Source organism: Calliphora vicina, chromosome 4 (assembly GCF_958450345.1).
Source record: "Calliphora vicina chromosome 4, idCalVici1.1, whole genome shotgun sequence".
Taxonomy (NCBI): domain Eukaryota; kingdom Metazoa; phylum Arthropoda; class Insecta; order Diptera; family Calliphoridae; genus Calliphora; species Calliphora vicina.
In genome coordinates, this window is record NC_088783.1 from 17308310 (window position 1) to 17323716 (window position 15407).

The 15407-nt window shown below is 31.6% G+C and overlaps 1 protein-coding gene across 3 annotated transcripts; it reads right to left on the bottom strand.

Annotated features, from left to right (window-relative positions):
- Window positions 1-3083: 3083 nt before the first annotated feature.
- On the bottom strand, window positions 3084-14675 carry l(2)k05819 (transmembrane protein 94-like protein l(2)k05819). 3 transcript variants are annotated; one of them, XM_065506740.1, is made up of 10 exons: window positions 14340-14675; window positions 13652-14285; window positions 10988-11699; window positions 10797-10914; window positions 6408-6504; window positions 5487-6261; window positions 3976-5123; window positions 3791-3914; window positions 3462-3711; window positions 3087-3393 (listed from the first exon to the last, which is right to left on the bottom strand). In XM_065506740.1, the coding sequence occupies exons 1-10, from the start codon at window positions 14585-14587 to the stop codon at window positions 3321-3323; spliced, it is 4179 nt and encodes a 1392-aa protein (XP_065362812.1). In that variant the 5' UTR covers window positions 14588-14675; the 3' UTR covers window positions 3087-3320. The 3 variants fall into 3 exon arrangements, with proteins under 3 accessions (XP_065362810.1, XP_065362812.1, XP_065362811.1); XM_065506739.1 differs by having other exon boundaries at window positions 10755-10914; XM_065506738.1 differs by having other exon boundaries at window positions 3084-3393; window positions 3976-6261; window positions 10755-10914.
- Window positions 14676-15407: the final 732 nt, after the last annotated feature.

Consider the following 15407-nt stretch of genomic DNA (forward strand, 5'->3'; position numbering starts at 1 on the left):
GCGTTTGTTTTAGTTGGTAAAATTGGTTAAAGTTTAAAAGGTAACGTTTGGCTGCATTTACGAAATATGTATGTAAAATTCTATCATCTTTTCTTTCTTTATATATACAGTGAATGTCACTTAAAATCGTACATCGTAGTCAAATTTTATTCATTAGTTTTAGAAAGTTGATGTTTTGGAAATATTTTAAAATGCTATTTTTATATTGTGTGTGCTATTACCTATCAGAAAATTGGGTATAATTTTAATTGCCCTTATCCACAAATAAAAAAAAACCTGAAATAATATAATTTCGTTTGTCTGATGAACATACATATTTTATGACTACCACCGCCACGCCTATTTTTATCAACATATTGTGCATTGTCTTGTCTATGTTAATGACAAATTTCCTCCAAATTGGTTTTAGAAACAAGGGAGATGATAATAATAAAAAAACTTAATAATTGAGTTTTTTTGGGGAACCTATTAGGTGAACAGAACCATGCAGCAGGTACTTTTTGAATTACTATTTTATTTGAATCTAAATATCTCCGAAACTAATAGAGATAATTGAATATGGTTTGTTGCATAAGATAGTGTGATATTTTGGCTATTTGATGACCATAATTTTTACCACCCATAGCCACGCCCACTTAGTGAAATTTGCAATTATCTTGCTGATGTGGTCATTATTTATTTCTTCTTAATTGAAGAAAAAAAAAAATTATGTTTTACTCAATTTTAAAATTTGTTACAAGTCTATAAAACTAATTTTCTATGGAAATTCTATTTTATAAATCTTTTATAAAAATTACAAGTATGAGAGCTATATTTGTTTGTGTCGAATCTTATATACCCTTCACTAAATTACACTTTAAAATACAAATTTTAAATATTTTTAGGTAAACAAAAAAAATTTTTTTTTTTGTAATTGTTTTTGAAATTTTATATTTTAAAATTATAAAAAAAAAATTTTAAATTGTTTCCAATTTTTTTTTTTGGAAATTGTTTTTTTTAATTCTTTTCCAAATTTTTTAAAAAAATTGTTATTAAAGTTTATGGCAAATTTTGACCCATTCTAGGTCCAAATTACTATAGCCTTATATACATCGTTGCAATGGACTTTAAAATATCTATCATTAGATATCCATATTGTTTATCCAGATATAGATTAAAAATAGGCCAAAAATCGAGGTTTTCCCGTTTTTTCCTTACATCTCAGACATTTGTGGGCCGATTTTCTAAATAGCAACCGAGCCGTAAAAATTCCCGATATATATAAATTATTTGGGGGCTACGGAAAGTTGATTTCAATATACAACGGGGAAAATGCTAAAAATTTTGGAAAGAGGAAGTGCTAAAATCGATATTTTATGAGGAAAATCGATCTTTCATATGGAAAATGTGAATAAACTTTAAAGTGGCTGTAACTTTGTTAAAACTGAGTTTTTGGGAAAAACGATCAATTAAATGTTTCATCTAGGCCCATGGTAGGCGTTCATATTGTTGAGGTTACGATGATTTTCGTCAAACAACCCGAATGTGAACAAAAGAGCGTAATAGAGCGCAAAAATACACACAATTCATTCAGTTTCTTGCTGTTGTTGTGGATATTTTATTTTTTACCCAAAAGAGCACACAAATTAAATGCCTCTTTTTGCGTACCACTGATCTAGGCAAAGTACGTGAATCACTAATAATCTTAAAGTAAATCTCAAAAAACGTGTAAGGTGGCTGTAACTTGCTTAGTATTGAGTTTTTGGGGAACAGGAAGATAATCTGTGATCACTTATATTTTTCAGCAAAAATCGATTTTTCATGAGGAAAATTTCAAAAAACTTTTGAAGTTAATATTTTTTCCTTGGACCAGCATTCAGGGGATGCAAAGCATTTTGGTGGAACTACGAAAATTGATAATGGGAGGGAGGAAAGAGAGATTAGTTTCGATTTGAACTTTCCTAGATTGAATATTACAGGCTTGAACTTTGTTAATATTGAGTATATTCTGTGATTGAGTTTTACTAGAAAAGGATGATAATATTTGATCACTTGTATTTTTCATTAAAAATCGGTATTTTATGAGGAAAATCTCAAAAGGCTTTGAATTAGCTGTAACTTTGTCAATATTGTATTTTTTGGGATGCAAAATCTGTGATCACTCTTTTTATAAGAAACTAGATGACCGCCCCGGTAGCATTTACTAATGTTAGTTCGTCAAGTTTCTCCAACACTGCCTGTTCTTATTTATTTGCAAATAAAATATCTAAATTTGTGGACTGGACTCAAAAAAGCCGGTTTTAGTCGTAATTTTTTTTCTTTACAAACGATCTCCAGAAAATTTCGAATCGAATAAAAAAAAATCAGCCAAATCGCTCCAGCCGTTCTCACGTGATGACATTACATACATGGACCATTAAATTTTTATATATATAGATAGATAGACAAACAAATATGCTGTAATTTTGTTAAAATTGAGTTTTCTAGGAAATCACCAAAATCTGAATGAATTTTAATTTTTGCTATCGGCTTAAAAAATTTTACTACACACTGCAAGATTAGAAAAAAAAAACACCTCCAACGTTATTTTACATAAATACAACATTTATTTTTGTTTTTAATAAAAATATGAATTAATATACATATGCCCTGTCAAACATTATGTACAGCATAAAGTAAAGTATTGAATTAAACTACAAAACTTAATAAAAAAAAGAGAATACACATGAATAATGATCCTTTGAAAAGAAAAACAAAAAAGAAAAACTGATAGAACAGATAGGATAATAAAATAAGTAGGATGTAGGATATCACGGATACAATTAAACTTATCTAAACTACTCTTATTAATATGTATATAAATATTTTAAATTTAAATAAATCTCAAAATAGAAAACTACTTTTTTTCAATTTCAATTTCGAAATACAAAAGATGAACAAATCTCATAGAAAATAATGAAAAGATTTTCGTTTTTTTTTAATAAAGAACTCATCTTGTACTTAAATTACACATATTCGTATGTATTATTACTAGGTTTAAATACAAAAAAATATATATTTAAATTAACTTATGTATTTTGTTGTAAAATGTATATAATTATTGGGTTTGATTAAATAAAAAAAAAAATAAACAGGAAACGCAGTTTTGAACACAGTTTAAATTAATGAATATAAACAGAAAGTATCCGGCCATTGGTTTTTTTCTTTAGATATAAAAAAAATGTTAAAAATATTTACGTTGTATTGGCGAAATCTTTGCCAAATCTATTAAACGCAAACATCAAAAAGTCTTTTGTTGCATAGAAAGTATAAATAGTAGCAAATCTACTAGATATGTCTACCTAAAAAGGTGAATTCATGCCCAATTTTGTACCAAAATCTAAACGGGCTCGTCGTTGATAGCGTGTATTAACCCTAAGAGATTTAAGGAAAATAATTTATTATTAAACCCATTAATTATAAGTTATCACCAGCATACTTACTTTATTTCTTGCCATTTACAAATTTCAGACACCAACAAACTTATTAAACAGCCCACAAATAGAAAAACAATTACTGGCCAGGCATCATTCAACTGATCATGAACTTCATCATTAAGTAAAATTTCGGCCGTACATAAAAACGAGTGAAAAACTAATATACAGAAACAACCAAATGCCCAAATGCGATTACGGAAGGGATTCTTTTGCCACAAAGAATGATCTCGATGGACAAAAGATGCAGAAACTGTAACTGTAGAGAAAATAACAGAAACAAGAAAGGGAATATAATCTGTGATCACTTAAATTTAAAAAAGAACTCATTAACTTACCAAAATGCAATAAAATGCCAATTGTGGAGAATATGCGTGCGATCTGTAAATTGATATGTTTATCATCACTATCGGTATCCATTATCTTTATAGGATGATCCATAAATGCACAATATGATAAAATCTAAAAAACAAATCCCAAACATTAAATTGAAAATCCAACCTTGTCGAAATTTAGAACTCACCATTACCAAAATGGGTGTTAGAAATTTACAGCCGTAACACCACAAAACGAAACCAAACACCCTAGAGTCATATTCAGTTTGTTTTTTGCCCGTGGCACGATTCATTATTTTCGGATCCAAATCGATGTGAGCCAAAGCCAGCGATATTAAAGGCACTGGTATGCACATGATATAAATAACCATTAAGGGCGTTAGCAGGGGTCTCAGCGACAAACACGCACTCAAAATATTGATTAATGACAGAGCACCGCCACAGCACGCCCAAAACTGTATGCAATTCCAGAGACCGGAAGAAAAACGACGCGACAGCTCTATTATGGCCACCAGAGAGAGAGGATCTTCACGTTTCACCGATATTGAGCAGGGCAGGGAGTTTAGAATGCGGCTTAGGTAAATGGGTGATATAGTGTTGCCGGGACATTGCATAGGACGAGCATTGCCACTAGTGGCTCCATATTGTCCTGTTTCCAGCAGTTCCTCGGCTGCAAATTCTTCTGTTATGTCGTTGTTGGGTGCAGCAACTGATTTGCGCTTTATTTTCAGCTTATTATTGATTATATTGGCCTCGGTGTAGGCCTCAATGTCCTGACATACTTGAGGATATAAGGGCTCTACGGCTATGCCGCAATCGGCCTGCAGAAATATTTCAGCATTCAAATTACTAGCTGAAGAACCCAAACAGACTACTATCTCGCCATACGATTGCATTATTTCCAACATTTGCGTGGTGGCCTCGGCCGAGCAGTCGGTGAAGAGCGAAACTTGTAAAGGAACATTATCCACCTTCTCCAAGTGGGGCCTTATATTCTCAATGCCGCGGGGTAATTTGGCTCTATTGGACATGTCAAAGTGTACGGGGGCACTTTGTTCGGTGCTCTCCGTTAAAATGCTAATCGAACGACAATTCTCGTCTAAGGCCGAATCTTGAGATTGACGTCTGCGACTGGCCTTTAAGGATTCGTTGAGTGATTCACGGGAACCGGCCAGGCTGGCATTGGAGCAGGTTTCGTTGTTGTCGGCCACCTGCATCAGATGGTTGGATATGGCTCCGGGTGCGGAAGAACTCAGTGTCTTGGAAGACTCTAGATTAGTAAGTGGTGGCAATAGATAATTCAAATCGGAGGAATCATCATCAGTGGCTACATTACCTAAAATTTGGATTTCAATGGAATTATCATTATCATGAGTGTCTGATGTAGCTGAAGTTGTTGTTGTTATAATGGCAGTGGTTGTGGTGGTGGTGGAACACGTTGGTGGTGGTGGTGGTTGTATGAATTCAATCACATCATGATTTATTACTGAAGATGAACGTTTGTTAATGGTAGTAGAAGTAGTAGTAGTAATAGCGGTACTGGTTGTAGTAGTAGTAGTGGTAGTAGTTGTACAATTAATGGCGGTGATTATGGTTTTATTAGCATGAGAAGTCGAGGTTATGGTAGGGGGATTGGTGGTGGTGGAGGTAGTAGTAGTGGTAGTCATATTGTTAACGTTGTTAGAGTAATCAAGTTTACCAGTGGTTTTTGGCGATTGTACACCGCCCGCATTGGCCATCTTCTCATCCGATTCACTTAGCAGTGAAATGTGACAATTCCAACCGGATTCCAGACCCATCTTCTCAGAGAAAACACGGGACCGCAATTCGTTCTCTTTGCTGAAATGGACAAAACGTATACAGGCCCGTTCGAGACGTTCCACAAGCTGTACTATGTCTGTCTGAGCCTGATACTGCATTGTCACCATGCCGATAAACACCTGATGACATTGCATCTCGAAACAGCCCTCCACATCGGTGATGTCGTCCTCTTTGCTCTCCGAAAATAGCAGAGAATCCGTGCTAATGCTGTGACTCAATTTGCCATGGCCACACTCAAAGTCACAGTGCATTTTGTCCACATGTTGCATGCGCAGCTTCGATTCCGGCGGCAATTCTAAGTAGGCTATATTGCCACCATTTTTATTGGGTCCGCCGCTTAAGGCACCATTTATGCCATGTCTGAGGGGTCGGTATGCAAAGGCGGTACAGTAGGCCGTCAAGGCACTGCGCTGATAGAAATCCAAAGCTCTCTTACGATCTTGAGGCGACAGTGGACGCAAATCCTCACCATCCCAAAAATCATCACAACAATCTAAAATAATGTCCGCTGTGCCCTGGGTAAAGAGCGACAGATAACCACCCGGATTCTCACGCATTACCACCGACAATGAGTGGGGAAAAGGAACTTTTACTTTAGACGATAATTGCAGCTGGCGGGCAAAGCGTATATCTCTACGCACCACATCGGGTTGCTAAAAAATAGGCATCAATAGAAAATTTGATATACAAGTTTTGGAATACTTAAACAACAATGATAACAAAGCAGGATAAAGATAAAGCACGATAAAGCAACGTTTAGCTTATTTAAAATTTGCCAAGTTTAATAGAACTCTCTTACCAAATGTCGATAGGTGGCCAACTGACCCTCCAGCGTAAAACGATCGGTGGCATGATCTGTAAAACCAATCTGTTTGGCCAACTCACATAAACAGCGTCTGTTTGTTATTAGGAGTGTTAGTAAAAAAATCTATTAATTTCTTTTATTTATTTCAATTTAAAAAAATAAAAATCATGATCAAAACTTCATCATCAAAGAAAAGCAAAATGCAATAGGGTTTTTTACAAAAAAATTATAAAGAATATGAAAGGATTACAGAAATTAGAAACGTGTAAAAGAAAACCAACTCAAAAGACTTAGAGTGCAATTTTAATATAAAAAAAGAAATATTAACAAAGTAAAGAACAAATTTTTAAGGACTAAAGAACTAAGAGCCGTAATTAGAAAGAATTATTTGAAATCAATCTCCCCTCCTATACTGTAAAACGGATTCGATTTACACAACAGGGGGGGAATAAATGTTTATTAAGCTAAATTTTCTTGCAAAATTAGTTTAGTAAATATTTTGTTTGTCAATTTTAATAGTTCTTCTTCTGTAAATACGGCTGTAAAATGTAGATATTTATAGGTTATGTAAATGTAGTAATAAGCAACATAAAATGAAAAAGTAACAAAAGTAAAATAAACTAAATATGTAAATGTTAAAAGTTAAAGATTTACCCCAATTTTCACAATGTGTAGTTATTTTTTAAACTAAAGTTTTACTTACATTATTTTAACAGACAGTATAACTTCAAGTTAAGAAATAACTAAAAGTCGTGAAAATGGGATTTAAAGTGTAAAAAATAATTTAATTTAAATACCAATTGATTAGAGAGTGTTTTTTGCGTGAGTATAGTAAAAGCTGTGGTGTTTTAGAATTTAAAAAGCCTGTGCTTGGTTTTTTTTTTTGTTGCTTTGATGGTGACTCTAATAAATATTTAAATATTCTTACAAAATATGTTTCTTTTATAGAGTCTATTCCAAAAGAATCTTTTAAAAGAAAATGTATTTTATATAAAACATCATTTGTTTAATATTAAGCAATCATGTTGCTTCAAAGCTAAATAAATATCTATGATTTGCAAATAAATAAAAATAAAATCTTGTGAACGGAAAAAAAATCACCATTTCCGACGAAAAGTTATGATAAACCTGCCGTAAACAAAATTTACAGTGAGTGACAACACAATGGAAACTTTTTTGAAACCTATATTTCGTAATTTTAGTTTACAAAAACATGATTATTAATATTGTAAATTTCAGCGTTTTTAAGCATTCAAGTTTAACAAAAACCATTTTAACCACCAAATTGTACTTTAAAAAAATATTTTTTTTTTTTAAATTAAAAAAAAAAAATTTATTAGTGAATAAAATTTTAGCCAACATTTTTTTAAATTTATTAGTGAAACAAATTTTAATGAAAAAAAAAATTCGGGTTAAAAAATATGTTCACCGATTTTTTTTTCAAAATTTAAAAAAAAAAAATTTATTAGTGAATAAAATTTTAAGCAAACATTTTTTGAAATTTATTTATTAGTGAAACAAATTTAAAAAAAAAAAATTTATGGAAGAAAAATCCGGGTTAAAAATTATTTTTACCGATTTTGACACCTTTTAGGTCCGACTTACTATGGCGTTATATACGTCGTTGCAAAGGTCTTTGAAATATCTATTATTAGATACCTACATTGTCTATATTAATGATTAATCTATACTAGGACCGCCGGGTGGCCGAAATTCGACCACTTTTAAAACGCTTTTTAACACTTTTATGGAAAGAATTTTTAAACGATTTTTTATATTGTGCGTGTCTAGAGAAAGAAACCTTTTAAACTATATATGTTTCATCAATATTGGTTGACAATAACATACAATTTCCTCGATTTTAAACAGCCTACAGCGGATATATTGATGTATGAATCATGTATATGAGTTATTTGGGGGCTGCGGAAAACGATTTCAACAACAATCTATAACGATGAAATACGTTTGTCATTTCGTTTGTAATTTCTACAATTTTTTATTTGTGACCCCACAAATATACATATATTCTGGATCGTTATAGATAGCGGAGTCGACTTGGCACTCATGGTAAAGGTATAAATACAATTATAGAATGTGGTTATACTTCTTAGCATTGGCAAAACAATGGAAACTTTTAAACTTCAGCAAGAAAGAATTCTGGGCGAAAAATACCCAGAATATGCGACCAGACATGAATCCGTATAATTCCATAATGACAACGCTCGGCCACATGTTAAAAACTATTTAGAAATAGGAGGATGGGAAGTTTTGACTCATAGTCCAGACCTTTTCTCGTCCGACTACTATTTGTTTCGATCAATACTGTACGCTCTCTCCGTCCTCAATAGATGGGCGGTTATTTTGCTAAGAATCCAATGGCTAATACTTTGAATAAATTTATAGTGTACAAATGTTTCATAATAAAAAATATTTTAAAAATCCCGCATTTTTAAGTCATACATCCAATAAGTAAATAAAAGTATATATTAATACAATAAAATACTAAAAAAAAATACAACTTTCTTAAGCCTTTTTTTATACCCTTCACTTTTGTTATAAGTTTGTCATTCCGTTTGTAATTTCCACAATATAATTTTCCGACCCTATAAAGTATTTTGGATCCTTATAGATAGCGGAGTCGATTAAGCCATGTCCGTCTGTCTGTTGAAATCAACTTTCCGAAGCCTCCAAATAACACGATTCATACATCAATATCTCCGGAATTCTTCCGGCTCGGTTGCTATCGAGAAAATCGGTCCACAAATGGCTGAGATATATGGAAAAAACCTGGACAACCTCGATTTTTGACCTATATCTGGATTACTAAGTCATTAATATAGACAGTATGGATATCTAATGATAGATATTTAAAAGGCCTTGCAATGACGTATATAAGACCATATAAGTTAGACCTACAATGAGTCAAAATCAAATTAAACCGAATTTTTTTTTCATCAAAAGTTTTTTTTTTCGAAATATTAAAAAAAATTAAAAAACAAAAAAAAATTCTAAAATTTAAAAAAAAAAACTTTAAATTTTAAAAAATAATTCGAAAATTTTTTTTCCAAAAAATAAAAAAAAAAATTTGTTGACCTAAAAATATTTAAATATTTTATTTTGAAGTATAATTTGGTGAAGGATATATAAGATTTGGCACAGCCGAATAAAGCTCTCTTACTTTTTTTTTAAATTTTGACCTATTTCGATTTTCCTTATTTTACCTACAATTCCTATTTTCCTTAAGATGTATATTATTAGTGGAGAAAGTTTTATGTTGCAGTATACTTCCACTTGTCATTGAGTTCTAAATTAAACGTCAAGAGTCGTAAATACTTCTTTTCGGCTAGATATCCATCTAACTTTCAACTGTCCTACTCCTTCTACTTGGTAATAATCCATCCTTCAAACAATTGAATAAATAATTAGAAAATATCCTAATAACTTTGTTTTATTTCACTACTATTTTTAATATTTATTTGTCCAATTGTTTTTAGTACCAAAATCTAAACGATTTTGTTTCTGCTCAGAGAGTTTGAACATCTCTTGCAATTATCCAGCGTTTTTCCTCTCCACCCGGCTTTCAGCTAAACAAATAGAATATTTGGAAAAGTTTCCCTTGTATTGTCAACCACTGTTGATCCCAGATTTAAAGACTCTGTATTTGCTATGGTTCCTACAACACGTTTATATAGCAATTTATATAGAATTTAATAAAGACTCGAGTATAAAGGACGCGAATGTGTTTTATTTTCGTTGTATGGCTGTAAAATAGTTTTAGATTTGTTGTTTTTTTTTTTAATTTAGAAATAATAATTGAAATATTGGTAAATTACAGTCCATTGGTAGAAGATTTAAGAGAAATAATTGAAAGAAAAATTATATGTATTTATAGTTATAAATTAGCATAATAGTTAGAGCAAGAATAAAGCGGCACGGTTAAAAATAGCAGTTATTAATTTTAAAAGTATTTACAATTTTTATAAATGAAAGTAAAAAAGACCTTAAAAATTCCTTCTTTAAAAATTAAACATTTAAGCGTATTACAACTGTAAGTCTGTTTAAAAATGTTTTTCATAGTTTTCCTATACAATAGCCTGCTCTATTGGCTATGTTATGAATTAGCGGATGTATTTTGAATGAAAAAATTATTTTTCAAAAAAAAATTCCCTTTAAAAATATTTAAGATTTATACAAATAACCAAGGACTGTAACTACCAATGAAAACAAAAACTAGACTTTTAATGTTGCCATTTAAAAGATGGATTGATTGAAATCAAAGTTAATAATAATAAAAAACAATTTGGAAAAAATTTAACTCAAAATGAAAATAAAACAACGTACCCATGCAAAAAGCTTTTCATACTGGACTCTACGATCGCATACCGATTTGTAACAGGCACCAAATCCTTATCCAGCATAGCAACAGCAGTAACATGGCCACAGAATTGAGCATAGTGGTCATGAGTTAAGGGAGAGCAGGTATTTAAGAGAATAGCAAGACCTTAAACGAAATAAAACAACAAATAAAAATAAATTTTCTTTAATTCAAATAAAATGAAAACACTAAAACTTACCCAAAGGCTTTAATGATTTTATATGATTCTTCCATTCCTGATCATCGAACTCCAAGCGAAAGGGACAATGTTGATCATGAGTCAAGTCCAAAACTTCTGCTACTATACCATTACCTTTTTGTACTGTATGATCGGGTATATCACTTTCTGAATTCATTGAAGTTTGACAACTTTTCTCTTCAAAATTAGTGTCATCGGTATCGTGTAGGAAAAATACCTTCTCTGCGGTAGGATTTGGCCACGACAGTATACCCTTTTTGTCTACACAACACAAGGCGGTTATAGAACCCAAAACTTGCACCACATTTGCCGAACGTGGCAATAATTCACTGTTACCCTGCCACATTTGTAGCCAATTACGAAACACCTTGGAACGATGCAAAGCAACATTTTCATAATCAAACGACGGTGTATCGAGATCCTCTTCAAATGATTTCTCTGAATCCTTGCCCAAGACAATCTGAGGCGTACGTAGAAAACACTGTAGGCGTGCGATGCCCCAAAGATTCATGGAAATCCACATGAGAGGAAATATTAAGGGTAATAATGGAATTACGGCCGAGGCGGGGGATACTATAAGCATGTCCATCCATTCGTAATGACCATCTGTTGAAGTTGATAGGCCAAAGCCATGCAATCGTAAAATTCCAGCGAAAAGTGTTACGATAAGGGCACAAATGAAACCCCATTGCTGGATGTATTTGGTGACCAACTAAAATTTTAACAAAAAAAAATGTTTAGATTCTTGATAAAGTCTAAATTGTAATCGATTTATTTTATTTGTGCCATTATAATTTTAAAGCTTTAAAAATTTAGTTTTCTTTAAGCCCGCGATAAATTTAATTTTTGAGAATTTCTTCTTTTGAGCAAAAAATGCGATAAATTTCTTCTTTTCTAGATGAAATTTTAGCATGCAATAAATTTCATTTAGTTTTAGAAGAAAATTTGAAAACGTGTTAAATTTCATGGACATTTTTAGAGGAATTTTATAGAACATTTTCAGATTGCGATAAATTTCTTCTTCTATTTTCTTTTAGAGGACATTTTGAGTTTGCTATAAATTTCATTTTATTTTATAGAAAATTTTAAGCTCGCTCTATTAAAAGGTAATATGAGCATACAATAAATTCTGTTTCGTTTAAAGAGAAATTTGAGCATATGATTTTTTTTAGATACAATCAGTGATGTTAACCGTACGGTAATTACCGTATTGTACGGTAATTTAGACCTCCGTACGGTAGGCAGGTAATTTCTACATTTGTACGGTAATTTTAAAAAGTTTAAATTTTTCAAAATTATATCCTAAACGTTATATTTCCATAATGTGTCTACATATAATGTACATATTTCTCATTAAAATAATCATAAAACTTTGAGGATGATGATAACCAACTACCACTAGACAAAATATATCTACGCGGTAAAGTAATCGCAAGTCTTTCAAGTATGGATATTTCAACATACAAATTAGTATTAAAAACTGATCGTAATAAATCCCCAATTGTTCGATACCAATATTTCTATAATTCCTTTAGTTTTGCATTTCCCAGAAGCTGTTGAAATGGATGAATTTAAATAAATAGATACGGAATTTATATTATAAGGCAAATAAATGATGTTGATAAAAATGGCATTCTGCTGTTTTACAAACATGGTCCTATTTTCAAAAAATTACTTTTTGATAGTAAAATGTTCAGTAAAACAGCCCTCATCTATGGTGTGTATTTCTTACAACCTATTGTCTTTTGCTGTTTTATTTGCATTTTTGTTATTTCTCTATGTTATACAATTATTTTTTTCCGAATGCAAAAGCCTCTATCTTTTCAAATAATTTTCAAATATTTTTTTGGAATAATTTCTTCTTGCAATTCATGCTTTCCTACTAATTTTTGAATGCTGAACATGAATTTTATATTTTTCAATCATTTAAATAAATGAATTACCATGAAAATATTTTACCATTTTGTTTTTGGAACATTAAATTTCCATGCATAAAAATAAATGGTTAAAGTTGGAGTTTGCTTAAAAAGTGTATACTTTTAAAGTTTTTTTTTATCTTATGTTGTATTATTAGCCGTTATCTTAAATAAATCACGTTAAAAACTGACAGATGGCATAAATGAAATCAAAATAATTTAATTCTATTAAAATGCAAAATCCTCTATCTTTTCATTTTTATATACACATTGAATATTTTGAGAAGAAAAACCCTCTAGCATACCGAATTTTAATAAATCAAGTAATACGCGACAAAAAATAGTTTTTTGGCTTTCCTGAAAAGTTGTTTTTTAAGATAGAGAGTTTTGAATATAGGCCCTCGAAATATTGAATTATAAAAATAAACCTGTTTCAATAAGAAAATATTATTATTTTTGTACTAAACTTTGGATACGGTAATTTTACCTAAAAAACGGTAATTTTTTTAGGGCTGTACGGTAATCGAAATTAAAAAGTTAACATCACTGGATACAATTTGGAGCTTGCGATAAAATTTGAGCAAGCGATAACATTATTCTGTTCTTTTTGAGGATATTTTGAGCACACGAAACATTTTTTTTCTTTTAGAGGAAATTTTGGAAATTTGTTTGAGCATGCGACAAATTTCTAGCTTTAAAGGAAACTTTCAGCAATCCATGATTTTTTTATAATTCCACTATTACTCACCAAATATCTCTGCTGATTGTATATGGTAGGCGGTCGTTTAAGTGAATTTTCCAATATTAATTTTAAATTCGTCAAATACGGTGTATTTCCCAAACAACATACCAAATCTGGTAAAGGGCTTCGCGCAATTGGCTTCATAGGTGGCTCAGCAGTTTGCGCCACACCATATATTTCATGGGCATTAAATGATTTTTTGCCATTTACCTCCGCACAAGGTCCCGGCGTTATGTGACCCGGTCGCAAAACAATATAATCGCCCTTGACCAACAAAGCCCAGGGTAAATTCACAATAATACCATCACGATATGTCCACTGCAATGAAACGCACGGTGATAGAGGACAACAAATATGAGGATAATTATGTGGCTGCCAATCACTACATAATTCCAACTCGGCTAAGCGTATGTCATTCAAAGCCGCCCGACATTTGCGATAGATTTCAGTGCGTCTTAAATTATTTTCGCGTATTACGATATACAAATTCAGTGATAAGATAGCTGCTAAACATAATGCGGCAAGATACGAACAAGAGATAAGTAGTGCTATGGTTGTAAACAATGAGGTGGCAATCGATGACCAACCCAGCGGACTGTCATAGCGTTTTACGAAAGCAGAACGCACCTGACGATAACAGCTAGAAGTTACAAACATTATTAATAATTGAAAATCTTAATCATTTTCAGCCTACCTTTCTTCTCTCCACTTCAGTTCATAACCCTTTAACATTTTTTCTATTTCATCGTGTAGCCGCCCCAGAGCCACTTTTGTTGACAAACCATATTGATTGCCATTATTGGCCGTTTTCGTAAATGGTTGTTCAGTTCTTAGTTTATGTTTAGTTGTTCCTTCCTGTTTGTTGCCATTGAAGCCATCCACATCCTCTTCAAATGATGCACTAGACGAAACAGTACGTCCTATGTTTTTGTTGCTATACATGGCGTTTTGGCAATATTTTTTTAATTTATTTTGACATTTGTTTTATTTTTGCTATTTTCTACACGTTTAATACAATATTTAAATGTTTTTAATTCGTTTTAATACATTTTTCGCTAAAAACTAATTATTTATAATTAATAATCAAACAATTTTACACAATTTCTTTCTGTGAACTGTCAAGTTGGAGTCAGCTGTGACAATAGTGTTGCCATATGCTACTTGTGTACCGGCGTTTCCTTGTAGCGTTTTTTTGTTATATATTTTCTTATTGGATTTTAACCCTTGCTTGCTCGGAAATATTTTACAATATCACATACATTTTTTGTAGAATTTCTTTATTAATCCGAATTGTCTAACCTGGCGTTTACACATGCAAGTAACATTGAACACATTTATACGTTTGCACTAACACAATCACTATGCATGTGTAAATTTACACAATTGCAAAAGTATGAATGTGTTTTTTGCAACCGTTACTTGTATGTGTAAAAGCTAGGTAAAACAAGGTTGGTTGACGTTTCCGCCAGGCTTGGTTAACCCTAACCCCGAATTTCCACATGCAATATTTATATCTCTACATAAGACATAACGTCGGCACCAAGGCGAATTTATAATAGATTCGCCTTGGTCGGCACAATATTTTCAATTTCTTACTTTTTAGACAATTTATATTGATTTCTTGATTTTTCTTCTTAATTCATCTTTTTTATGAGAATTAATTGCGTTTGTTCCGTTTTTGCATAGTTAAATGAAAAGCTTATGTTAAAACATTATTGCTCAGCCACATACATAGCGCAACATTTATCGTAACCAATCTTGG